Source organism: Calypte anna, chromosome 4A (assembly GCF_003957555.1).
Source record: "Calypte anna isolate BGI_N300 chromosome 4A, bCalAnn1_v1.p, whole genome shotgun sequence".
NCBI lineage: Eukaryota > Metazoa > Chordata > Aves > Apodiformes > Trochilidae > Calypte > Calypte anna.
In genome coordinates, this window is record NC_044248.1 from 29,976,515 (window position 1) to 30,003,433 (window position 26,919).

Consider the following 26,919-nt stretch of genomic DNA (forward strand, 5'->3'; position numbering starts at 1 on the left):
ACTAAATATGCCTGTAGAAAGATCACACTCCGCTTTTCCCTTCCCTCCTACACTCACCTTCCTGACAGGCAGGCATGTATAAGAAAATGAGGAATATATAGTAGGATTATTTCACTGCAAAAAATAGATCATTTACTGGTTCCTGACATGTCTTCCAATGCATATAAATTCAAGAAGTGTGCCACTGTCTCTCCTCCAGCTAAACTGCATATTGTGCCCTCACATTATTAAAATCCTCAAAGCTGTTATCACAAATACAAAAAACTGGGTCAAAAGAGGTAACCAGATGGTTGCTTGAGGCCTAATGTATAAAATATGTACAATAGCAAAACACATTGGTACTGCACTGGTACTTGTTCAGCACACAATAATCACTAAATTCTTGGCCAGTATGACTTGAAAGTGTTCCTAGGAAGGTTCATAATGAAACTCATGTCAGCTTGAATTTAAGTATCTCTGCAGCATCAGCAAGTCTCTAATATTATTAAAACTATTCTGGAATAAAAAAAGCGAAAGTTTGGATTACCATATGAAGAACAGTTCCAGCACACACCAGGATTAACTAACTAATTATAGTAATTCAGGACTTAATCAAATAATTACAATAAGATAGCTTTAGAAAACACTTAAAATGTTTTTTATCCAGAGTAATTCTGGATATGAAGTAAGAATTTGCAAGAACTTCTAGATTTTAGTAGTCACAATGGAAATGAGCATGAAGACCAAAATGTTATTTATTTTTTTTACAGCCCTAAAAGATGGTCCAGTAAAGAATTCCATCTCCTTCTAAGCCTTTCATATTATTTGTGTTAAGGAAATAAAATCAGCAAGTTCTGATAGCTTTTGACATCAAGTAAGTCACTTTCTGTGAATAAAATAATTACTGCAGTTGCCTAAAATCTATTAGCAAATTAAAAAAAATAGTTTATGGACAGAAGGCTCTACATTTCAGCGAAGGCAACATAAAAAGTGATGATAATCTGAAATAAGATGGTGAACAGCATAAGAAAGGTTTCTAGGCTTCAAGATCAAACCAATCCCAGCCAATACCTACTGATAGAAGATACAGAAGATGAAGTAGCTGATGACCATGACAAGAAGCAAGCAGGACTGTAACCCCAAATCTCAGGGTTCAATAATCAGCACCCTACTCATAATTTATTGAAGAGGGACAGATGTCCGACTGTCCCAGGGCTGCCCTGCAGCCTCAGTAGTGACATAAGCATTATTGAGGGAAAGGGGGAGGAACATGGTATAATTTGTCTGTATATTTGTATACATTTAATAAGTTTTCCTTTTTATCATTATTGTTTCATTAAAGCTGTGTAGTTTAGTTTCCAACTCTCTCAGTTTCTCTCTCCTTTCTTTATCAGGGAGGGGGATTTGGCTAATTTTGGCTTTATCAGGGATACGGCATTTGGCTAATTGCCAGCCCAGCGTTGAACTGTGACACTGTCACATCAATTTGAAAATTGAAAATATTGGTTGAGATACTCACTGTTCTTAATACCTCTGCATATAGTGCTGTCTTTCAACTTTTCTCCTCCCAAAACATTCTCACCTGTGAATGGCAGTGAAGAGAACCACCAGTAAAGTTGTGTGGTTCTGCATTTTGGGGCACATCACAGTCTTCAAATGCCAGGACGTGCTTAAGACAGAGGAGATATAGTTTTAATTGGCATTCCTGAATTTTAGGTCTGATTCTAGGTGCATGGTCCAAGCATTAAAGCATTAGTTATGGACAACAGTGTTACTCATTTTGAGAACACTTTCATCTAAAAAATTGATGTAGCTGACAATTCAGTCTGTCAGCGCAAAACCTGCTTCTTCTGATGAGAAATCACGTACCTGCACCTCATTTGTAAAAGTCATATATTGGCAAATTAATATTCTACCTATGTAGCTCCACAGAAGTAGTAAGAGCCCAGGTATATGATCTAACACTCAGCACTTCAGCTGAAAGATTTTGAGACATGTACTTGCTTCAGGGGCAGGCGTAACAATTTATTGTAGCTTGCAATATGATCATCTTAATCGTCTTAATAGGTCAAAAAGATTCATTTGTGCCCATCCAAGGCATCAGGACACATCACAAAGACCAATTTTCTTTTGAATGCCACCAAAATATTACGCAGTATGAGAATTTAACATTTCCTGTCAATTAACATTGTCGGGAGAGAAAATCCATGTTTGAGCAACTGTGTCAGGTGTTGTCAGCCAATCTGCCCAAAATGTTAAGCTTCCAGGAGATTATCTGGGCATCAGAATTCAGTATCATATCAGAAAAATAAAACTATATGAACAGCCTGAAAGAGCTGTACAGTTTTAATAAAGATTTGGCCTAACGGACTTTTTAAAAAAATAATATGCTGCACCAGGACACTTTACTGAAAGTTTCTGGCAAGTTAAATTTTAGTCACAGGAAATACAACTTCACAAATTTCAGCTCAAAAGACACCGTCAATTATATGTGTAAGCTTCACATTAAAGACAGAGCTACTTTAATTTTAAAAATCTACTGCAGCTATTACAGATAAATCAGTGCAATATTGCTCCATTTTTAGAGGTAATAAGAGAAACAAAAGTAATTAACTCAAAAAATGCTACCTAGAAGGTATATTCAATAACATTGGTATTATCTGACCTAACTTCATTCTTCTTTAGAAGCATAGAGAGTTTATCAGGAAAACAGCTCAGAATGGTACTCCATAGCCCATTACTCTTGTCTCCAGCACCAAACAATCAAGCAGCCATGTACTGCAGGAAACACTTCAGGAGCTAAACCAGGATGAAAAAGTTGTATGAAGTGGCTGTCCGGGTACTGTGGAGATGCAAGAGGATAGCTGTGCCAAGAACTGTGGGGGAAAAAAACATTGGCTCAAAAAATAGACCTAGGAACTCAAAACTCATTAAATTAATGAATAATACAGTAAAGACTTCAGTGGGAAGTACAGGTACTCTCAGAAGAATAATTTATAAATATTGCCACTAGAACATTTTGGTCAGTAAATAGAGGCAAATAAAAGTAAACAAAAGGCCTTTATCAACAAGTCTGCAAACTTAAGGGATGCCAAATCTAACCTAGTACAAGAGTACTAGTTCTATAAAGTTAACTGCATCTGATAGATTATGACTGCTTCTAGCCAGAAAAATAGCTTTCATTACACATAATGTCATCACCAAACTGCACCATCTAGAATATACAACAGCCTAGTAGAAAACCATTCAGTGATTGCTGTTAATTCAATATAAATTCTTCTTAAGGAGCCCTTGCATTTAGGTAGAGTGCACAGATGGGGAGATACATCGCTCTCTACAACTACCTGAAAGGAGGGTGTAGCCAGGTGGGGGTTGGGCTCTTTTACCAAACGACTTTCAACAAGACAAGAGGGCATGGACTTAAGTTGTGCCAGGGGAAGTTTAGGTTAGATATTAGAAAGAATTTCTTTACGGAAAGAGTGATCCGTCATTGGAATGTGCTGCCCACTGAAGTGGTGGATTCTCCGTCCCTGGAGATATTTAAAAAAAGACTGGATGTGGCACTCAGTGCCATGGTCTAGCAACCGCAACGGTGGTTCAAGGGTTGGACTCGATGATCTCTGAGGTCCCTTCCAACCCAGCCAATTCTATGATTCTATGATTCTATGATACTGGACATATATTAATTATCCATTGGTCTCCTGGTGATATGCAAGATGTTAATCACGACTAAGAGGGCTGTAATTTCATAGATTCAGACTACCTAGCACTCCCTCTTCTTGAGATACACTTCCACTTAAGCTGTTTCACTTTCCCCAATTGTCAAAAAACCCTTAAAAAAGAGGTGGCTAGAAAGACACCTGCAAAAGCATCAAGATCAAACTTATTCCCTTCCTACCCTATTTAGGTTGCTAAATCAAGTGTAGCATTTTTTTCAGGTATGTCTTTCATAGGCTACCTGAATGAGAACAGTTTCCATTGAAGCAATTTCAGCATTACTTAGTCTCAAAGCAATTATATATAAAATTATATCTATAATGTTATATTTAAAACAGAATCTACTGTATTGTAAGATTCGGTTGAAGTTTCACAGCATTCAGCTCAGCTGAATAAATATTTCTTCTATCTCTCCCACCCACTTACCCAGCAGCAGGCATACTTCCAGGACACAGAACACACATCTCTGTTCAAGCATTGAAATGAACCCTCTCCTCTTATGGTGCCCAATCACACATTGGTTAAGGATATTCAAGCCTTTGGTTCTAAAAAGGAAAAGTCTACTGCAGTTAAACCAGAAAATTTCCTATGTTCACAAAGAAAACTGAAATTACCCCTTTGAAAGGTTAGGGACATCTTTTGATCCAGTTAGGGAAAAAAGATGCTCCTTAGTGTTCAAAGGTATAATCTATCGGTAGGCTTTAGAAACTTGTGAAGAACATTTCAGTTTAGGTATCTAAAATGAAACTGTTTCATAGAATCATAGAATAATTAAAGTTGGAAAAAGACCTCTAAGATCAAGTCCAACCACCAAATCCGTACTACCAGCCAACAAAACCATCTCCTCAAGTGCAACATTGACATATTTTTTGAACACTTCCGGGGATGGTGACTCCACCACTTCCCTGGGCAGCCTCTTCCAATGCCCAACTACTCTCTCAGTAAATATTTTTTTCCTAATAACCAATCTAAACCTTCCCTGGCTCAACTTGAGCCCATTTCCTCTAGTCCTATTACAAGTTAAATGGGAGAAGAGACCAACCCTCTCCTCACTACAATCTCCTTCCAGGTAGTTAAGACAGCATGATTTTCAAAAAACATGCTTTACACACTTTACACATCACATTGTTGCTAAATCATAAAGACTTAGTTTCATCAACAAGTAGTACATAACAAGACATTTCTTTTAAGGATAATGCTTGACAAGATCCAAAATAAGTATTATGACTCTTACTTCAGATACAATGACAGGATGTCTCTGAAGATGACTGGAATTTAAGCTATAGTAATTTGATCATCTAAGTGCTCAAAGGCTGTGGCATATACTAATTAAACTGATAAGCCTTGCAAACCAGCTCGTGCCAAATAATTTTATGTTTTCCTCAAGATAAAAGCACACACAAACTGCTGCTATTGTTCAGCTGATGTGCAGTAGTAAATTTCTAAACTGGTAATTCTGTCATGATTCTGAACTTTCTTTTTAATTAAACTCCTGTAAACCAGTGCTTCCAACGCTAAATGGAAAGGGTACTGAAGCAGGGAATCTGAAACCATTACAAAATATAGAAATGAGCAAAAAAAAGAAAAAATCTCTGCTTTCCTAAATCGGATATTCTAGTAATACAACAGTTTCAGAAAACATTGTTATCTCCTGAACAGAGGTCATTTCACCTTTCTCACCCACTTAAAACTGCATGTAGTACATCATAAGCAGACTACTTCTAAATATAATACAATTTATTCTGCATATTTTGACCTGAGCTTATTCTAAGTGCTCAGGAGAAGTATAAATAAGGAATGTTTCGTGCTGCACAGAATTTATTTTTGCCTTTAAATTAGTATTAGGCATGGTAAATGTGGACCTTATGTTTATATGGACCTCATATTCCTGATGGCATATATTTTTACTATGTTTTTTAGAAACTAGTACCTACTCCTTAGTGGTTGGTTGGGGTTTATTCATCCTCCCCAACTGAACCAAGTCTAGATTATTAATTTTTCTGCATTCTACTCTGTGTAATGGTGTCTTCAAAAGATATTCTGCATATTTCTTTCAAATATTTTTAAAAATACTTGTACACATCTTTCTTTTCCTCCCCTGCCCTTCCATCCCCAAACCACATGTAAGTTTAAAAGATTTTTAGTAGGCTAGTCTTTTCAGTTCTTGCTGAGTTTGAAAAGATAAAATTTCTCCAAAAATAAAATAATTGACTTCTTTACATTTATAGGTGAAACCATTTTTTAAAGTTTGCTATACTCTTAAAACAGACTTGCAAATTGACACCTCTTTATAACAGATAGTTCCCTGTATGAAACTGAAGTCCTGCCTACTAAACTTACTGAAGGACACTAGTGTAAACCAGATAATGACTTCTGCTGGTTCTGTTTTTTGTTTATTAGAACTATTATGCTAATAAGCATAAATACATACACAACAAATCACCCAAATGGGAATTTACCAACATTAAAAGATAGACACAAGTTCTTTCTCCCACTGCATGACGATCACTTCCATGTTCTCATTTTCTTTCCCCACTGGCATAAAGACAGTGACTGCTAGAATCAATAAAAGATTTAGAAATATATGATGTTCAGTCTAAAAAAAAAAATAAAAAAAAAAAATAAAAAAAAATTAAGTGGTATGAATGAAAACATAAGACTGCTACCGCAAAACTAAGAAGTTGCTTTACATGAGAGCAGAACAAAGTACCAGAGATTGGTCCAATATAGACCAGAGAAGATTAAAGTTAGATACTATCTTTTTAACTAGAAAAACTATTAAAGCAATTGGAACACCCTACATACGCATAACTATAAGGTTTCCACTGTTAGGTTAGATACGCTTTGCCAAATCTAGACACATTCAGTCACTATTTCACTTCAGAGTTCAACAGCAATCATCTTTCACAGTGTTCCCCATTACCTCCGATTTCTTCTTCAACACACCCTCAGTACTGCCTGTCCAACTGTATGTGGGTCACATCACAAACAAAATTCAGAAGCTGACCATCTTAAGAAGCACATATCCATTTTCATAAGTTGTGGGACTTCTCTGGGTTTAGTGTGGGATATTTGTTTATTTTCAAGCTATAGGACTTTCCAGGATTCAACAACCTTGCAAAGTTTTTCAAATAATAGACCTTAAAAGTGATCATGTGCAGTATGAGCAACCAAACCCCATGTTACCAAATATTATACTGTAGAATTACTACCTTTGTAAATAGTTCGGACAACATGACAACATTCTTTTTAAACAATTAGAGAAATCAGTTGCTTTTTTAGACCTAGTTTTGACACACTTTAAATCAATTGTCAGCTCCTATGCCCATGCCACCATGCAAATGGAATGGTGTCTGTTTGACTTTAGATGACATGAACAGTAAGAGTTAAAGAAACAATGCATACATAGTGTGCAATCGTGTTTATAATATGCTTATTACTGTGCAAACATTGTTCTTGAATAATGTGGGAAAATACACAAAACTATACATATTAAAAAGGATACTGCTTTCAGGATTTTGGACTTGTTGGTTGTACCACACATAATTCTTTAAAAGGAAAAATATGCCAGGATAGAGTTTTGTAAAAATGCCATTATTTGTGATTTTCTCTTCCTTTCTCGCTCATGCACACTTCTCATTCAAAAGCAAGATAACATGTCTATCAGTAAGTCCAAAGTGAAGCTACATGCAATATTTTCTCCAAGCAGCAAGAGAAAGATGCAGGAGGAACACAGGTATATGTTCGCACACTTCAATATACTAAATCACAATATTGTGAAAACAACAGCTGGTAGGACCATGTTATAAACCAGATCCTTGAAGTGATCTGAGTTAAGAAAAAAAAATAAAGGAAAACAGAAAAGGATGAGCAGAAACTTGATAATGAAGGAAAACACAACATAATATGCAAATATGACAGAAACACTGGCATAGCATTATACAAAGTTAGTGCCATTAGAGATGAACAATAAAATAACTCCTAAATGAATGACAAATACTAGAAGAAAATCAAGAAAATCAAGCATTCATCATGTTCACATACCAGATGTCTTGCTGTTGGGGGGAATTTACTGGACCAAAAACTAAATAAAATTAAAAAATGTTCTTTTGTATTTAACTAATGTGACAACAAGCAGTGCTGAGGGCCTCCTGTGTTGACAGTTCATGCACTAAATGGATATTTTTCTCCCCAACCATTTATTTCATCTAACATTTTCTACACCTCTCCCCTCCTAGTCCAAAAACAGAGGTGCAAATGTGACAGTGGGGAGCAGAAATGAACAGCTCTTACTCAGAAGCTGAAAAGGCATGGTGAGGAAGTAATCTGTCCACATCTAGATCAAGTAAGACATTATTGAAAGAAGCTCAGTTACCTGCCTCATGAGAGAGACCAGTGAGCTTGGCTATACCATTAAGTATTAATACATAATTAGTTTTCATAAATATATAATGTAGCTATTTTAAAAACAAAGAGTACTTAACAGTTCTTCATCACTCAAACACGAAGCTCTCACACACTTTTCAAACCAATATTCCATCATGTATTAGAAACTAATTCAATAGCAATTCTTAGTATGTATAACCTGAAGAGACAGAATGAAGCACTTGAAATCCCATGAAATGTGTATGAATAAGAATCATAACCAGCTACCTAACAAGCTGAAGCTCCAGTTTAGCACAATAGTCCAAATATTAAAAAGTCTGAGAGACAATATTACATGGCATTTAGGGTTCTGTGGTTCTGTATTCCCACAAGATAAATCCTTAACTATAACCAAAATTTCACAATATCTTTTACCAATACTTATTCATATTTATATAGACAAGAAGTTAAATGCTGTAATTAACTTCAATAGCAATTTATAGAGAAAATAGTGTTTTAACTAAGGCATGACAGTCTCCACAAGGTTTCCAAGTTTCTAGAAACTCACAGTATATAATTTTCCCACCATGACTTTCAAACTTAAGGAAAAGAATGTGCATCAGTGTGTTTGGTTCTATCCACAGTGTTTGTTTCAGCCATAATGCAAATAAACAGGACATACCTAACACTAATATTGCAAAAAGGATTAAAGTGACCAAATTAAGATACAGCTTTCTATTCCTTACCAGTTATTTTACAAATATACTCCATATCAACATTAAAGTGCAACTATACTGCAATAAATCCAAATCCACTTAAAACCTTGACTGTTTTCTCAGTACTCAAGTAACCACAAACTTGTAATAATGCTCACCAGGCTACAGTATTTATATTACCACCCCCAACACCATCAGATATCTCTTCAGACAGATAATCTGGAGCTGTGAAATGAAAGACCTATCAGACTCAGGAACTTTAACATGGGAGATTTCTGGTCTTTAAAGACTCTTGTACAAGGAAGAAAATGTAACACTGACTTTTCCTCTCTATGAACACGTAAGAGTCAGTATTGCCAAAGACAGGCTAAAATGTATCCTCCTAGGCAGCACCTCCAGCCAAAACATAGTAGTAGGCTGCCTGTTAAACACACTCTGGTATTACCCTTCAAAAGTACAAGATTAAGGTCATTAAGGTGTGCCATCAAGGCAGACTATTCTGCTACAAGGATGAAAAGCCAGCATGATCAAGCAAGAAGAAGTGTAGTAGAAGTAGGGAATCTCTGACACCACTGGATTTTGCCCAAGGTCTTCCACAATGATACAGAAATCTGTGCAACCACCACACTGGCAAGATACAACATTATGTCAGACAGTTTTTCTACTATGTAAATATAACATCAGATGAGAAGTCAGCAATTCATTAAGAAGTAGGTTACAAGAAATTAATCTGGCAGAATTAGAAGACTTACAGTATGACCTAAGCTACAGAAGGTTTAGCAATAGGATATTGTTTCAGTTCAGCAATAGTTCTCATTTCTAGGCCTTCAATCAAGCATAGCTAAAACTAGCAGTAACCCCATCAAATTCAGCAGACAGTTAAAAAGCTATTAATTTCAGCCTAATGGCAGAATACAAAATTGCAACAGAAGTTTCCAATGTCAAATACAGTAACATGCTTTCGTCCCCTGTAAAAGGAACAAAATAACTGCAAGTAATCTGGCATAGAAAGCAGGAACAGAAAGAAGGGCATGAGAGCACTAAGAAAAACAAGATAAATATCATTAAAAAGAATATAAACAAATTAAAATAAGCCTGTTACACAACTAGTTTTAAACTTGCCAAAAACCTATTCTTAATCTCTAAAGATTGTAGGAGGAAAATCTATCAAATCCATCTTCAGGATTTGTGGTTAGAAAATATTAAGGGCAGGACACTGTGCTTTCTAAGCATGTTTTATTCTAATTGAAATTTCAGCTTGCGTTTCGGCCAATTAGAAAAACTAATTAGCTCTTTGTGTATGATGGGCAAAACCTTCGTACTAGATATTAGTTGATTTGATTAAAAAAAAATTATCCAAAGGAAACCCAATAAAATGGCAGCACCTAAAAATTTCTGCACAAATGGCCACTGTCAAGGTACAGAGATGGAACACAAGAATATGATTTATTCTGTAGACTAGAAAGAAAAAAAAATAAAACAAAGAGAACAGCTTAATTGGAGAACATGGTTTCACATTTAGAAGCAAACCTACTTTGTTTATGTAAATTGCACTGAAGTATCAGAGAGGGGGTGGTACAGAGGTGGCTGACAGCTTAAATTTTAGGCAGAGTAGACCATTCTATTATATTACATAACATTGGGTTGCAAAGCCCTTTAAAGTCAACTGATTCTGCATTTACTTCAAAAATCTTTAAGCAGAATTCAAACAGCACAGCAACTTGCTTTTGAAGCACAGTCTGAAAACATTCATTTGCAGATGAGATTTCCCATGTCAGAGTTGAACTGCACAGACAAAATACATTACTCTGCACATTACTTCTCTTCCATTGCAGAAAATATTGTCACTCTTACCTGCACGTTTTCTTCTGTAACTTGAATTTCAGCAGTGTAAATATAATCAATAAGCATTCTTAGAGTCCAGCCATCAACTTCCTTTATTCGAACTCTCTTTGCTCGACTTTCACTCATCTCACCTACAAATAGTTTTAGTCAAGTAAATTAGATAGAAATTCACCAAATACGTAAAAGTTTGAGTAACTGCTATTGCCAGATGCAGAACTTGTGTATCCGTTGTGACAGTAAAACAGCTTTTATAATAATAATTCCATTTCTTTCCTTCCTCCTTCCAGTGAGAAAGAAAGATGTTGCTACCATCATGCAAACACTCCCCGCGTTAAAACATTTACTGCAGGTGACCTGTTTTCTCCAGTGTACAATATAAGGAAAACATTGTTATTAGACCTAAATAAGACTATTCAAATGCATACAAAAACATTTTGCTGGCAAAGTAAGCTATTAAATATTCTAGATTAACTTCTTAATCAAACACACCAAATGTAGTCTGGAGTAACTTTATTTAAAAAAAAAAATAAATTGTATTCCGCAGAAAAAATAACATATGTATTTATTGGCTTGCCTACTTATTATTCCCTTAGCAATTTCACCTCCATTACATATCTGATATAACAGTAAAAACTCAAACTAAGATAAAATGGTAAGCAAGGGAAAACTTCTTGGATCTCATTTAGTGGAGGCTGACATATTGGCCATATGTCACAACTGAACTTTGTAGAAAGGCCTGCAAAATAGCTTCCACCTTCTAAAATATGATGTTTCTCAAAATGCAACATTTTGTTTACTTTTGAACTAATTGCCAAAATTAGACAGATTTAGAAGTAATGATTAAAACATTCTCCATGACTACTAACCACACATCTAGTCATCTCAGACTTCTAACCCTTTTTGCACTGACTTGCACTGGGAAGCAAAACTGAACTACACCAGCTATGTAGTTACATGTAGGTACATTAACTTTGGCTTTGGAAGAGTATATCCCAGTCTCTGGGTAGATTCAATAGGCTTCTATATTTGATGTATTCTTATTTCTCTCCCCTAAGCCTGTAGACACAAGGATACTGATGAGGTAACAACAGAAGCAGACAGGATGAAGAAGTGAATCAGAAGATGCTTATGATTGTGAATATTTCCTTATGAAGTACATTTTTATTTTTTACTACCCTGTGATCTCCAGGACTGGTGCCAAACAATGCATTTCACACAGTGTATTTGGTAAAGGGATCATTACCGAGAAATGTATTTTTATTCATGCCATTTTTTTTTTCCCAGCTAACAGGTAAAGCATGGCATTTTAAAATGACCCTTAAAGTGGCAGGAAGTACAGAAGACCATCTACAGCAACATAGTGCTACTTAATAGCATCATAGGTTGCATTCCAGAAAGCAATGATGATGAACTACATCAAAACCAGCACAACCTAGCCCCCAGCCCCTGCATAATTTTTTTTTCACCTGCTTTTCAGTAACATATCCCTATACCTTTGAATAATGGTTAAGGATGGTTGGAGCAGGCACTGTATTTCAAGTTTCTACTTCTAGTTTGACATAGTTTAAACCTATTGATCATGCTGAAAGCTATTCATTATGCAAGCTGCTGTGGAGGTGGTCCTTTGGGAAAACTATGTGGGAGAGCAGTTTGATATTCTGCAAGCACATTAGGTTTGTTTTCAGATTTTGTGTCAAGGCTTCTAGAACCTTGTATAGACATTTATGTTTAGCAAGAGCCCAGAATACACAAGAAACAAACCCAAAAACAGAGATTTGCTTCTGCCTTTCATGCTGAAAGGGGATGCAGCCTTACTGCAATTCAAGATCAATTGTCTTGTGGTCCAGACTTGTTTGACAGATGTATGCAGGAAACCAGAGTCACATGCTAGGCAGTCTCAGGCTAAAATTGAAGCTGCTGAAGAACTCAGTTCGTGACTGGGAAGCTGCACCTCCATATCGCCACTGAGTTGTTAGTGGCAGGAAAGCACATTGCAAAAAGAAAGGAAAGCACTGAGCTGATCCAACCACCTCAACAGGAGCTGCAGAGAAATAGCTGAATTGAAATTACTAAAATGTTCTCTAAAAAGCTAACATGGTTTCTCAAAGTAATGTAAGGGTGGCTTTTCTTTTTTCTTTTTGTTATATATTTATTTAAAATTTTGTTTGTTTTGGTTTATTTATAAAACCAAACCAAACAAAAAACCCCACAACAAACACTAACAGACTTTTACAAATGGAGAATTGAAGCTAACACAGCAGGTAATTCCTTAAAGGTGACTGCCTTGGAAGAAGAGAAAATTAAACCTTGTCTCAAGTCAGCTCCACTTCACTGTTTTCTAATCCTTTCTTCTAATCATGAAATACTTTTAAATTCAGATTATGATACCCATTTCTGAAGAATTTTAATGTATACAAAAAGAAGAATCATTCCTGGTAGCAAAGTCCCAGATGTTTGATCCTTATTTTGCTCTCTACTTATAACTATTACTAACTTCAAAAAGTAGCAACTTTTTCTTTCTCAGTATTTAATGGGGTGACTTTCACCACTGCAACAAATGAAAACAGGAAAATCCCAGGCAGATGGTTTGATCTCAGTTAACACAGAGTCTGAATAGCAGTCAGTATCTAAGGACTCAGAGAACAACAGAAGTAACCAGCAAACATGTGTCCAAATGTAAATTTCTAATTTTTAGTCAATAAATAACCCTGAAGCATAAAAGTGCAATTTTCTTGCTGTCTTTTGAATCATAGCTTTATTCAGGATGGAGGAAGATACTTTTCCATTTGGTGGAAGCTGTTTAAGGGACCAAAACTGCTGATTTGAACTTGAAAATTACCGGATAACAATACAAATCCACCTGAGAAGTGTGAATTGCAGCCTTCATAGAGATAACAATTATGATGAACTTCAGGATTTTTTTCTGTGGGAATAATTGAAACACACCAACATCACAGCTGGGCCTTTCTGAAAGCAGCCTATGATAGTAGCAAAAAATCTATTGATAAATCATGAAGCCACAGCTGAATTCTATTTCAACTCCTACCAATCTGATTCACTAGCTACACAAACCTTGCCACAGATGTATGGGTGAAAGGCTTCCTACACCCTTTTCAGGTAAGTGTTCCCACTTCCCATAGTCAGGGTTAAAGAGAACCTACATTTAAAAACAAAACAAGCAAAAAATTTTCAAATGGACTGAAGCAAGGGAAGGACCACTTTCAGCCATTCCATCCGGACAGCAGCCACAGACACTGCTGCACTGGCACTGCACTTCTCCACGGAAAGGGTAGTTGGGGCAATCAGAAATGTCTTGTCTGCCACAGAGAACATAGTATAAAACTTACACTCTGAGCAAAAAATATTTTCAATATGATAGTCAACAACAGTTAAACTTCAATGCAGTAGTAATGTAAGAGGATTGTGTTTCTCTGTTGCTAAGGTAATAAAAAGGAAGTGTAGAAGCAACTTTTCATTTTAACTCTAAAGAAAGCAGTAAAAATTGAAAAAGAATGCATCAGTCACCTGGAATGTTTGCCTCAATCACAAATGCAAACTTGAGTAACTACTGAAGAAACAGATTTAATTTTACACATAAATTTAAAGCACTGCTGCTGCTTGTAGCGACTCCTCTTCTAGCTCTGGTTGTGTCAAAATATTTGCATATAAAATCTAGAATAATCAGCTGCTTCTCCAGGATACAACAGTGTTTCAAATTTCCTCAATCTCCCAGTTGCATATAATTAAAGTTATTAAAACTCCAATTAGCTTTTATACTGGCAGGCTAAGAATCACACTTCTGCCTCCACCTGAGCTGGCAGTCAGAAGTAATATGTTGCAGAGAAATCTTTTAATTTCAGATAGTCAACATTAATTACCAAACTAGGATTTGAGAAGGAACAGACAAAACTTTAGAAATTAATGTTAACATGCACTTAGTAGCGTTCTCACTTCAACTCTGAAATCCACAGTATTTTAATGTGATTTCTAACCATTATGGAATTAAACCCACAGCAGAGGAATTGAGCTAGAGGCTCCTATGAACCTGAACCTGTCTGAGCCTTTCAAGCCCTTAGCATTCTTGCTACAGCAGCAAAGCAGTAAGCTGGCCAGCACAGAGAGAGCAGAAGCAGAATCAAACCCACACAGAAAAGTTGTGGCAATGATGCAGAGTACATCTGTCACAGAGAATTACCCTAAGAAAAAACCAAAAAACAAACCAAAAAATAGGCACTCCAGCTACTGGCTGCCAAAGCCACAGAAAGCTTTCGAATCTACTAACAGCCTGGAGTACTCAATGTCTGAGGACCAGTAGTCATTAAAGGACAATTTCCTCAAAAATCCACATGAAAGTCATTTTAACTTTTTCTTGGACAAGTGAGATTACTAGAGCCTTAAAGGGTAAAAGAGATCTACTATGAATGGTTTCCTTAACATACAAATTTGTTTAAATGAAGGAGACTTTTTAAAGCATTTATCATGCAAGAGAAGAAAAATCAGTCTGTCCTTAGTTAAAAAAATTCATTAAGAAACCAAATGTTCCTATTGGCTTATCTAAAAATTAAATTAAATTGTAGAAAGCAAAAGCCATTTAATTTTGTGCTTTATATAGCTGGGTTGGATTAGAACATAGTAAGTATTGAAACATTTGGTACCTGTAAACATGGCATGGAAGTAGGGGCTGCAGGCGGCTAGCACAACTCTATGCGCTGCAATTTCCATGTCTTCAGCTACTATCGTCACATCACACAGCAAGTTTTGACTATTTAGAAATATCAGAGAAGGCAATTTCACATAAGTGAACTACAACAGAAAAGCATATATCATCACACAATTTCTTTTCTCATGCCCTCAAAGGAGGCAGGCAGACAATGTTTGTGAAGCATTGTTTTCAAATGCATTACACAACCACATGGCTGTTACTCATCTGGATTACAGATGGCACTTGGCTAGACAGAACTTTCTAAAAATCAAAAAACCAAAGTATGATTTCTTGCACAGAAGTCTTCTGCACTGAATAACCAAACTTTGTATCAGCCCAATTTATAAACCTCACTGGAAGTCTGGACCTCTTTGAATAACTGTGATAATAAACATAATTTGATATAGACAAACACTAAAAAAAATTTATTCAAGAAATTAGATTTTACAGATAACAGAGAATCCAAACTTCAGTTGTAATGCTGGTGTCACATTGCACTGGACGCTCATACGTACCTACTTGTTCAAAATATCTACTCAAACATAGATATATTTATCGTTTTTGAAGGATTTTTCATACACAGCCTGTGCACACAATAGTAACTATTTTTTCCACTCTGACCAGTTGACAGTTTATTGTGATTAACTTCATATCTTGCCTTTGACTTCATTAGATCCATTTGCATTCTTGTCCTTTGTAACTGTAAGACAAATTTACTCCCTCTCTGTTGCAATAAAGTAACATCTTACTTATAATCATTCCTACAACAGCTGTTTCATATACAATTTATAGCTATTGGATATACCCCTTCCAGTTAAACCCACCATAGCATGTACTCTTTATAAATCAAATTTTCTAGATGAAGAGAAGAGTGAAAACAACACAAAACCAAACCAAACAATATTCAACCTCAGTCCAAAGAAAACTCTGTGATCCCTCAGCCTCTGCAATCATACAATTTATTTGAGCACAGCCTCAAGTAAGGTGGCCCTGTGGAGGTCACACACCAGAAATTTTGGTGGCCATAACTAACCTCTGGGGCCATACTGCTACCCTGGAATTAGAGTATTTTTCCCCTTTCAGCTCTTAATACCTATAGCAACTATCTAAAACTCATAGGTTTACCCTGCAATATGGTTATCATAAAAAAGAGTGTATAATGTAAGGCAATGGCCATACCCAGATGAAAAACACAATTCAGAGGTGCTTGAAGACAACCATTGGATTTAAACAAAAAAAGGAACACAAAGCTGCATAAGAAGTCATCAGATACCCATCTTTTCCAGACACTTGCATTTATTCTGCCAAGAGGAACAAAAGGTTTTATATTTAGCTGCATAGAAATACCAAAGATGACAATAAAGCCAGAAGCACCAGAATTGCAACAGTTTAAAACTCCAGGTAAATTATTTTACACATAGATAGACATAGTAACTTCAAGATTGTCTGGATACGTCTCTGGTCCAGAACTGCATTAAGTGAATGAATGTGCTGTGCACTTCTACAAAGCTGGCAAGCTAAGACTACTAAATAAAGAAACAATCTTATAAACCCTGCTGCAAACTTATGTACTCTGCTGCAAGCATCTTGTGGCTTCCACAGCAACTCAGCACCTTCATTTCACAATGGCCAATTCATTTTGGAAAAGCTTGCCTTCCTATGTGGTATTGTACTAATCTGCTTGGACAGAGTGACTGAATGAACACAGACATGGGGTATACCTCATCTTAGCAAAGGAAATGAGAAAATTAGGAAAGAGGAGGGCAAAATTACAGATTTAAGAACAGTAACTGTTTACCAGCTTGCAGGTTATTCTTCATTGCTTTATCTAGAGAAAGGTCATCGTCAAAAGACTTAGATAAAGTATGGTTTGTAAGAATGAGGATTTTAACAAATATAGATAAGGTAAAATGCCATCATGTTAAAAGCAAATTATAATAAAAAGGAAAGATGGGAATCATAGGGTAATTTCTTCATATGTCAAGAACTAATCAGCTATCCTAGTGATCTCTCTGATTCAGTGTTGAGGTAATGGTGAGTAATGAAATGACAAAAACTAGTAAAGACAACATTACTCAAATTTATCAAAATTTGAAGGCACAGAAAACCCCTCTTATGAGCTAATAGAACCATGCAACTTGATAACAGCCAAAAATATAATATCAACTCACACACTTAAGCATTGCAAAAGCAATCTATTTTAGATTCTTAAGCAGATTATTTCTTCACTGGTTATCTGCTTTCTGGAGAGTACACATCTGGCAAATACCTGCTTGTGCTACACCAATGAAAAAAACCATGATAGAAACCACTTTTAAAATGTAGTCAACAAAATTTTAAAATATCATAACCTTGATTAATATTAGGTCTTCCTTTAGACTAATGAAGCCTGAAACATTTTTACAGTATTTCACTTTATTCTTTCAAACTGATACATGTGAATAGTAACATTTATTACCTAATTAGCACTTACCATTTTAAAAGCTGTACTCAGCTTACATAGTGAATATTGCTGCATCAACTATCTTATTAAATAATAACTACAGTTAACGTTTTCAAGGTGCTGCTCCTGTTCCACTTTAACTATTCATGCATGTAAGACAAAATTCCTCAAATTGCTTCTGCAGCAATTCACATTTAAGTAACCATGGAAACTAAAGTATGTTCTGAAAATAATCCACAGCCTTCAACAATGCACCCTGCTGGAAAACCACATATCTTTTACTTGCAACACAACAAAATGCAGACAAGGTTTCTGACTTCTGAAACTGTTGTAAGATTCATTCTGGGAAACTGTTCCTTCATCTAAATTCTTGCTCATCCTTCATAAGTCATGGCTATTGGCTCTATCCAGGCTCTACTGCACTCCTTGAGGGAGAAGCAACAAGTATCAGTTCCTCCAGCATAAGGCAACTATGCTGTTAACATACAAGTCAAATAGTCTCTGCTCTTATTTTATTATCTTCAGACTATGGAAGCCTTTGAGCTGGATTTCAGTCACTTCTACTCAGCATATTATTTTCTTCAGTTTTCCAGTACCCAGCAAACTGTCACAGCCAGATAAATACACTGATCTGATCATAGCATCTACCACAGTATTAAAGATTTACTCTTATAGAACAGTGAAGATCAAAGGCACGGGAATACCTAGAGAAGGTATCAGTTGCTGTGTTTTTTTCAGGTGAAGCATCTGCAGTTTTTAATCTTGTATGGGAATAAAATAGGACTACAGGATTTTCACAGCCTCTGGTATTATATGTGCTAAAGAAGTGTTTTATTTAATTTATCCAATGTTGCTGTTAGCTATAAAGCTGAATTACTGTCAGTGATAGTTATCAGTCCTAACCAGGTGTGAGCTCTAATTACTAGCTGTCACTGTTTTCAATCCCATCTCAACTACCCATATGTAGAAAATGGGTCAATACAGGTGCTAAGAACAGCATCAGCACCAGTCTCCTGATTCTGCTGAAACTGATGACAGTATCACTCAAGGTCCTACAAAACTTTTTGCAATAAAGTTACTTTCAATGTTTGATTTAGGAGTTCATCAGTTTCTTCCAGGGGTCAAGAAAAAGATTACTAAGAAAACAAACACACTGACAATTGGCTTACATTTGTTAGACTGTGACCTGTGTCTTCATACCATAAAACTTTAATATTTTTCCAGTTCACAGCCTACCACAAAAATTAACCATAGGCATACAAAGAGCCTCAGGCTCAACTGAAGAGTTACTTTTCATCTACCCAGGACCAACTACATAAAAGACAGGATGAGTATCTGTAACTTCTTAAATACAACCTCTATGTTTCAATTCTCATAAACCTAGTTTTGAATAACTTATGAGGGGCAACAACATACTGCACACACTACAGCTATCATCACATGACTAGTTCAGTTATCCCTTCATTGTATATTTAATCCTTCTTATCAGCTACACTTCAGGAATTGCACGTTCTTCATAAACAAACTACTATTTTTAACTTATTAAATACAAATTAAATTAAAATATATTATGGAATCCAGGTAGATGTATACAGTGAAGTAATACCTTCTTAATTCATTCATAACCTTAAAAGCTTTCTTCATGTGCCATGGATTTACTGTAACAGGACAGTGAATTTCAGTGTGATCATCTTTCAGATCCAAGGGCTTCTGGTGGCAAAGTTTGGTACACCTGGAAAGAAAGAGGAAAAATAAGAGATGAGAGTTAATACTTCATCTAGCCTTCAGTTCTGCCAGTTTTACTTTCCCCATCTTCATTTTGGAGAGATTTGCTCTTCAACTTATTATTTAATACAAGCAATTTTGGCTTCCCTATTACCAAGTGTGGAGAAGTAGCTACAATTCCCAATGAAGCAATGAATTGGTGACCAACATTCGGAAGGATAGGCACTCAGGGCTAACAACAACCTCCATTAAGGAAAAAAAATGCATGCCCTAGAATATTTCCAATAAGCCCTGAAGCAAGGGCAGAAGCAGAAGTTTGGGAACGAACTTCCAGCCTAGTTCCTGTACATATCAATGGCAGAATGCATCACCCTGGTCTCTCAATGACTCCATCACCTCTGAGACAAGAGCCACTCTCTGCCGTTTCACCAGGACCTCCCTTAGGTCCTGGTAGACCTGGAGGTGTGATAGACAGACCTCCCAGTTCATGTCCAAGAGGAAGATCACTACACCATACCTGTCCAGGTTTTCCCTATCAGTAGCATAAGACACAGACAAGTAAGAGAAAAATGGGTAGTTTTGCAAGTTCTCTCAATACTTTGAAAAACAAGTCACCAAGCCCTTTCTAGCTCTTGAGACAACCTACCCAAAAGTAGCAAAAGAAAAAAGAAAATCATTAGCTCCATCTTTTTCTAAGAAGTACCCACATTCTACAGACACTAACTTCTGTAGAAAAGTGATTATGTATGCCACTTGGTCACTAGGCCTGTCCAAACAGCAAGTGTATTTTTCATGCCAAGCCAACAAGTTTCATGTTTACAATCACACACTACATTGCTGAAATACTTAGAAAATGCTCAGCAACAGTGATGTTTTCACCTACACTATTGTAACCTTATTCCTGAACCCCTGAGCGAAGTCACTTAGTGGGGCAACTGATCCTGGTATATCAGTGATCAGATTTCAAATTAACACTCAGCCTTACTTGCTTTAGGTAAGAAGAGTCAAAATGAATGTTTGCACCGACTCTCATAACTCCAGTCTTTCTTCTGCCATACCTAAAACGTTTAGCTTGGGAATATCTAAAGAAGCTTAAAAGAAAAATTCAATACTTTAAGACTTTAACCTAGAACTCTGTGTTCTATGCAATGCAACACCATGCAAAGCAATATAGTTGGGTCTATTTCCATGATTCCCAAACTAGCTACAAGATTTTGGACCATAACTGCATCAAGCAACAAAGGAATGGAAAAAGAAAACGTAAAATGTTGGTAAATAAAGTAAGGTCCATTTACAAAACTCAAATTAAGCTTCATGTTCAATATTGAAAATGGTACAACTCATTACTAAAAGGGGCCAAGTAACAGACAGCAATTCTGCATCATTCAGGAGAAAAAAAAAATCAAGTTACATGTTACAGAGCACCCACACATGCTGCTGTATGGAGGTAAAAACCATAAAATCCTATCTAGAAAATTCCTTTAAATTGAATATTAATCTTCTAGATTACAAAGCATATGTAGTGATCAGCATTCAGAAAAATTACACACAGAAATCAGTAACTTCAAGACACATTCAAAACACCAAAGACTAACTGCAAGGAAGTTACCCAGCTTTTAATCATACCACTGACTTACCAAGTCTAAGATAAGAACACTTCTTCTATGGCAGAGTTTAACATCCCAGAGCAGTGCATTAGATACTGATGCAAACACATCTGTATACAGACAATATACACATCACATACACATGTGAGATGAAGAAAAAATGGGCCACGGTTGCCTCTGAAGAGCTGCCAAACAAACTGGAGAGATGGAGGAGCATAAATTCATTTGCTGCTGTTTTGCCTTTTTTTGTCACAAAGGATGGCTTCATTTTAAGGTAATGAAGCCTTACAAAACTGTCAGCCACATAATGCCTTCTATTTTGAGAACAGCTAGCCTGCCTTAAGTTACTAGAGCCTCTCTTACCATTTCACCAGTTGGGTCAAGGCTGTCTGCAATTGCTTCCCTCTAGCTTGTTCTCAAGAGCCTCACCACAACGTGCCTGACAACACGACCTCCTGAAGGCACGGGATGAAGCTACGCTGAACTGTAGCACAGAAATCACTAGATGAACCCAAATGAAGTACAACTGTAAATACGTGGGCCACCTAGCACACCGCTACTAAAAAAGATGCTTAACAAAATAACCAGAACACCGACAGTGTGATGAGCACGACTGCTGAGTCAAAAAGAGAGTAATTTGGGACCACATATGGAGGAAGCAGAAGGAATGAGGGGGAGGAGGGAAAAAAAACCAAAAAAAACCCCAACAAACCCCCCCCCCCCAAAAAAAAAAAAAAACAAAAAACCAAAACCAACCAACCAAACAACAAACACAGAAAAACGCCCGTACCCGCAATCTGGAAGGCACTGGGAGGCGGCGGGGCGGTGGGCCGGCTGCTCTGCCCACCCAGAGCCCAAAGCCCACCGCCCGCTCCCGCCGCGGCCCGGCCCGCCCAGCATCCACCGCCCCGCCAACGCGGGCACCGCCGCAGCACTACGGGGCACTTCAAATCGCCGGGCGGCCGCGCTGCCCGTGGGGAACTCCGGCCCACCAGATCCCGGCTCCGCCGCGGGGTCAACAACGCGACACTTACCGCCAGCGCTGCCCCGCGCCTCCGCCGCCAGTCCCCGACCCCCCCCGCTGGGGCAGGAGCTGCCGCGGGCATCGCTCCTTACTGATACCAAGCGGCCCGGCCGCGCCACGGGCCAAGCGGGCTGCGGAGCGCTGCGGAGCGCTGCGGTAATCCACGGCAAGAGCATCTTTCAGCCAGGCGGCTGGGCCCGGTCCCGCGCCCCAATTCAGGACGCTCCGCACCGCCGCGCCGACAGGCTGCGAGAGCCCGCCAGCCTCCCCGCCCGCCCTGCCGCCCCACTCACACGGGCGGCAGCAACATCTCCATTGCGGCTCTGCTCGGGCTTCCTCCGTGCAACGCGGGCGCGGCGCGCAGCCGCCAGCACCATGCCAGCCGCCGCTGCCCCCCGCCGCGGGGTGCCTGCTGTGCCCGCCCGGCTGAGCCCCCGCAACTCGCCCGCCCGCCAGGAGCCGCCAGCACTGCCCACTTCCGGGTTCCCGCCCGCGGGAGGGCGTTGGCGGGGCCGGGCCGCTGCGCGCAGACGCGGAAGGGCCCGGTGAGGAGCGGGAGACGGACACACCTCAGGAGGGGCCGACGGCCAAAAGGCCTCAGCGACCTCCATCTTCTCCAGGCCGAAGCCAAAAGGCTGGGCGCTACTCTGCCTGTTACAGGGTCTGCGGGTCGGGATTTTGCATCCCAGTGGCGCAGCCCCATCCGAGCGGCTGCTCGTCATTTGCATTTGAGAAGATGAGGACGAATCGGTGCTGTTCGCTTTTGCTGGATGAAGCGTGTCCTTCGAGGGCATGAGCATGGATTACGTGTCCTTCTCGGTCCTGGGACAACCAAACCATCCTTGCCAGGTGCGGTACTCCTGAGCTGTCCCTCGGAGCGCGCACCTCACGGTGTCCTCGGCAGCGGGGCTGAGGGCTTGGGGCACGCGTGTGGGGACAGAGAGGTGCTCTAGGCCTTGTAGCCTGTTTATTTTTTATTTGGAGGGAAAAACAAACAAACAAAAAGCAGGATGGTGTCAGAGGTCTCCCCTGTGCATGGGTCCACTCCCGCGGGGGGGCGGCCGCAGGATCCGGCCTGGCACTGTCTGGCTCAGGTGTCTGCACCCAAAGAAGGGGCCAAAGCCAGGCCCAAAACTGCCCCGGGATGGAGGAGGTGGGCAGTGGCTTAGAACAGGCTGCAGCGCCCAGCTACAGTTCCCAGCACCCCCCGGTCACACAATCGCAAACGTCGCTAATGCTGAGCATTAAGTACTTCAGTTGTGTTTTAATGTTTAAGTGACAGCAGAAAAACCAAACAGGCAAGACAGGAATCTTTTTCAAACACAGCTTTCCAAGCAACACCAATTCAAGCAGTAATGAAGGCTACATCTAGCAACTTCTGGCTTGGGACATTCCAGAGCAATTTACTTTAACCCCTGTTCGCTACTTCTAAATATCAGAATATTGTGTGTAGTAGAAGATGCACTTACCAAGCTGAACACAATTCGGCTATTTTAGTGTCTGTAAAAATAAAATGGTTCTTCAGAAGATACTTGACACTGACAAAGCTAATACTAATAAGCCTCTCACTAACTGACCAAACCTATTTTTCTAATAGTGAGAAGAGTGTGAGGATGAGGACAACAGATTTTAAGTAGAAAGCAACCCTCATTTGCTATGCTGTGATATTTGATCTGGGAACACTTCAAAATTTTTTCAATGGCTTTCCACTGGAGGATTTTGTAAGTTAAGTAATCACAATTGTCAGCATCTGTTCTTATGTAGTCTGTGCTTCGTTACTGCTGAATCTGTCTCTTGAGAGAGAACTAGATTTACCCCTGGGTTGTGTTGGAGAAGACAGGGTACTTGTTAAAGATTTGAAAGAGACAACAAAACCTGCTTGCCCCCTCCCAAGGGGCCACCTAGCAATAATGTGCCCATAATAAAAAATGGAGGTTTAAAATCCATCTAGCTTCATGTGTCATACCATCAGCGAGTTCTAAGTTCACAAGCAGGTCTGGCCTGGGTAGATCAGAGAGTTGCTGATGACTGCCACATCATATTTTCAGCTTTCTGTGCCCCCAAGTAAATTCCTGTATGTGTTATTTTGTAACATGAGTATCCTAGGTGATCCACAGGACCCAAGTGAGTCCTACTAGTAACAGACTGCACTTTGCTTTAGGGTCCACATTAGACTATGAAGTCATAGTAAACTTGTCCAGAAGCTGATGAAGGGTTTTGTATATTACTCACATAGATCCTGTAAGTATGGAGGCAGCTGCAGATTCTCCTCCTTGTTAACATGGCAGAACTGCTTAGTAAAGTTCATTCTTAAATGAACATCAAGCATTTCCAACTTGTGACTTCTCTCGTTTTTTGCAGTGTGGTTTTGGCTTTTGAGCCAAATGTTTAACTTTAGTTGAAATCACTTCTGTGTTATAGAAGATCAAAAAGAAACACAAATAGGGAATGGTTCTATTTTTTCCCTAAAATTATGTCTTTGTAATTCAGTAATCCTGAATCATGAACAGATGATACAAAAATTATTACATCCCAAATACATTACGTGGTTATGACTAAATAACTGGAATGTCTAACCATGAGAAAACACATCCTTTAAATACAACATTTTGATTTTTATGGGATTCTGCTTGATCCAATACCTCTATTTAGAAAATACTTTTTCAGGAAAAATTGGTGTATATATGTATGTGGGTAAATATATAGAATTTTGAAAGGAGAAAGCTGAGTTTCTTAACTATGATGAAACAGCTGCCATTTTTGTTGCAGCAATTCAAATCACTGCATTTACTAAGAGGAACCCCTGTTGTGTTTAGGCCTGCCCCTATAACAAATTGTGGTCCTTTCTCTCTTGGAGAGTTCCAAAGGAATGTGGCTGAGGCTGTCTAATGATTGCATGTTTCTTCACATATATTGACACCAGAAGTACTTCACTGATGTAGAAATACTGATACCATACCTCTGCAAAGTACATACACTGAAAACACTTTACTTTCTAGCAAGATGGCTCCAGAGGTTACACAGTTCTGCAAATGGAATAAGCAGTCCTGGTAAAAGTTAGCATAACTGCATGCATTTGAGGTTCCTTATAAACATCTTTTAGGGGATCATGCACCATATGGACATGGTCACATTAGAAGAAATCTGTACTAGTTTTAGCCAGAGAGAACACTGAAATAAATTCTTAATAGTATTTTTAATTGACAAAGGCAGGTTAGAAATACCTCTCCAAAAAGGATAAAAAATATATTTGCAATAACATTTACTCTTGTTTAAGATACTGGAATCCATAGCTTATTAATGATTTTGGCAGAATGCTTATGAGAAGATGCTGCTAAGACTGGGATTCGTTTCATGACAAAGAAGAAACAGGCTAAATTAAAAACTTAAGTACCCCTCTGTATTGCTGTTGCTTTGCTTCAAATGGAAAAACAAGGTCCTTCCTCATTTTGTTAGCTGTTAGATTACTCAATACATTTGTATCTTGCTGAATTCAGTTGTGGCTGATTATGTATAAAATTTGTGTAAAAATAAGTATGGGATTTTTTTCCAAAATCCATTTTTTGCTGTGCATTTCCCTTACCATCCAGCAACAAACTTGTCCACAACCAAGGCCCTTGTATCTATATATATCCACAAGGTCCTTTGTGGAAATCACAACAGGAACTGAGGTCAACACAAACATTAGCTATTACTGCATTCTTTTATCTAAGCATTAACAGCACAGTTAATCCAGCATTAACTAATCTTAAAAGCCTTATTCTAGTGTAAGAGACTTCCCCTCTCCTCACTCCCCAGTAGACTGAAATGTTTAAAGTTTCACAGAACCAATGAGCTAAGGAAATGAATGCTGCTGAGAATTGCTCTGAAAAGTACTGTGAAAAGGAAAAGCACCAAAGTAATTGCAACAGACTGAGAAAGGGACCAGATTGCAGAGGAATATGTGCTGGAGAGTAGGCAGAGAGAAAAAATAAAACGTAAATTGGGAATGTGAAATGAGGAATAGCAGCTGCTATCAAAACTAAATATGGCTGTGACTAAAATCAGTTACATACAATTAAGCATGGATAAAACTACTTGGTCTTTTCTGGCACTGTTCTCTGTAAGCAATTGCTGGAGCACTAGGAATGATACATAATGTTCATGGGCCTAATATGATAATGAAACCAAGTAACCAGGAACCTGCTTTTCAGTGTTCAAAACTAGGCATGGTGTAATTCCCAAAAAGACTTGATATTGGCACATAGTAAACAAGTTTTAAATACGCCAATCTGAGTCGTCAAAGAAGGCCTAAGTAAAAAGCGAATAGTATGGATTTTCTGAGTTCCACTCAATAGAGATGTCAGATCCCTTCCACTGCTGAGCAGTGTACTGTTCCTATAGATTACAAGTTAATTTTAGTGCCACTGAAAAAGGGAGTTGTAGTTCAAGCAAGTATTACAAATGGAAGCAAGCATAGGTCATGCAAATTACTAAAATGCAAACTAGAGACCTTGATGATCATATTTGAGGCCCAGTTCTGCAAGGTTTCATATATGGTGTGTCCTTGAGATGAATGTGGAAGAGGTGAACCAGCTCCTACTTTCTTGTGTTGCTAGCTGAGCACTGGCAATACAGTCTCTATACTGAATGGGTTCCATTCACTGAACCAACAGAAAACCCATCAAAAATTATGAGATTTCCCTTTTTAGCTATTCAATGGCTTAGACATTATACTAAGGTAGCAGCAGAAACCTGTTGCAGGGATTTCTTGGGGGAAGATGGACCATCCCACTACACTGCAGGAAAACCTGAAG

General features: G+C 38.3%; 2 protein-coding genes across 3 annotated transcripts in view; one reads left to right on the plus strand and one right to left on the minus strand.

Annotated features, from left to right (window-relative positions):
- The window catches only part of KLHL2 (kelch like family member 2), a 55,222-nt gene extending 32,612 nt beyond the window's left edge, over positions 1-22,610 (minus strand). Inside the window, exons 1-4 of the mRNA XM_030449668.1 lie at positions 22,417-22,610; positions 19,374-19,499; positions 15,278-15,384; positions 10,632-10,753 (exon numbers count right to left, since the gene is read on the minus strand). Of these exons, the coding sequence (XP_030305528.1) occupies positions 10,632-10,753; positions 15,278-15,384; positions 19,374-19,499; positions 22,417-22,439 (378 nt within the window). The 5' untranslated portion in view covers positions 22,440-22,610. The remainder of the gene's footprint in view (positions 1-10,631; positions 10,754-15,277; positions 15,385-19,373; positions 19,500-22,416) is intronic.
- Positions 22,611-22,668: 58 nt separating this feature from the next.
- The window catches only part of TMEM192 (transmembrane protein 192), a 28,660-nt gene continuing 24,409 nt past the window's right edge, over positions 22,669-26,919 (plus strand). For both annotated transcript variants that reach the window (XM_030450149.1, XM_030450150.1), the window contains exon 1: positions 22,669-22,972. In XM_030450149.1, the coding sequence (XP_030306009.1) occupies positions 22,916-22,972 (57 nt within the window). In that variant the 5' untranslated portion in view covers positions 22,669-22,915. The remainder of the gene's footprint in view (positions 22,973-26,919) is intronic.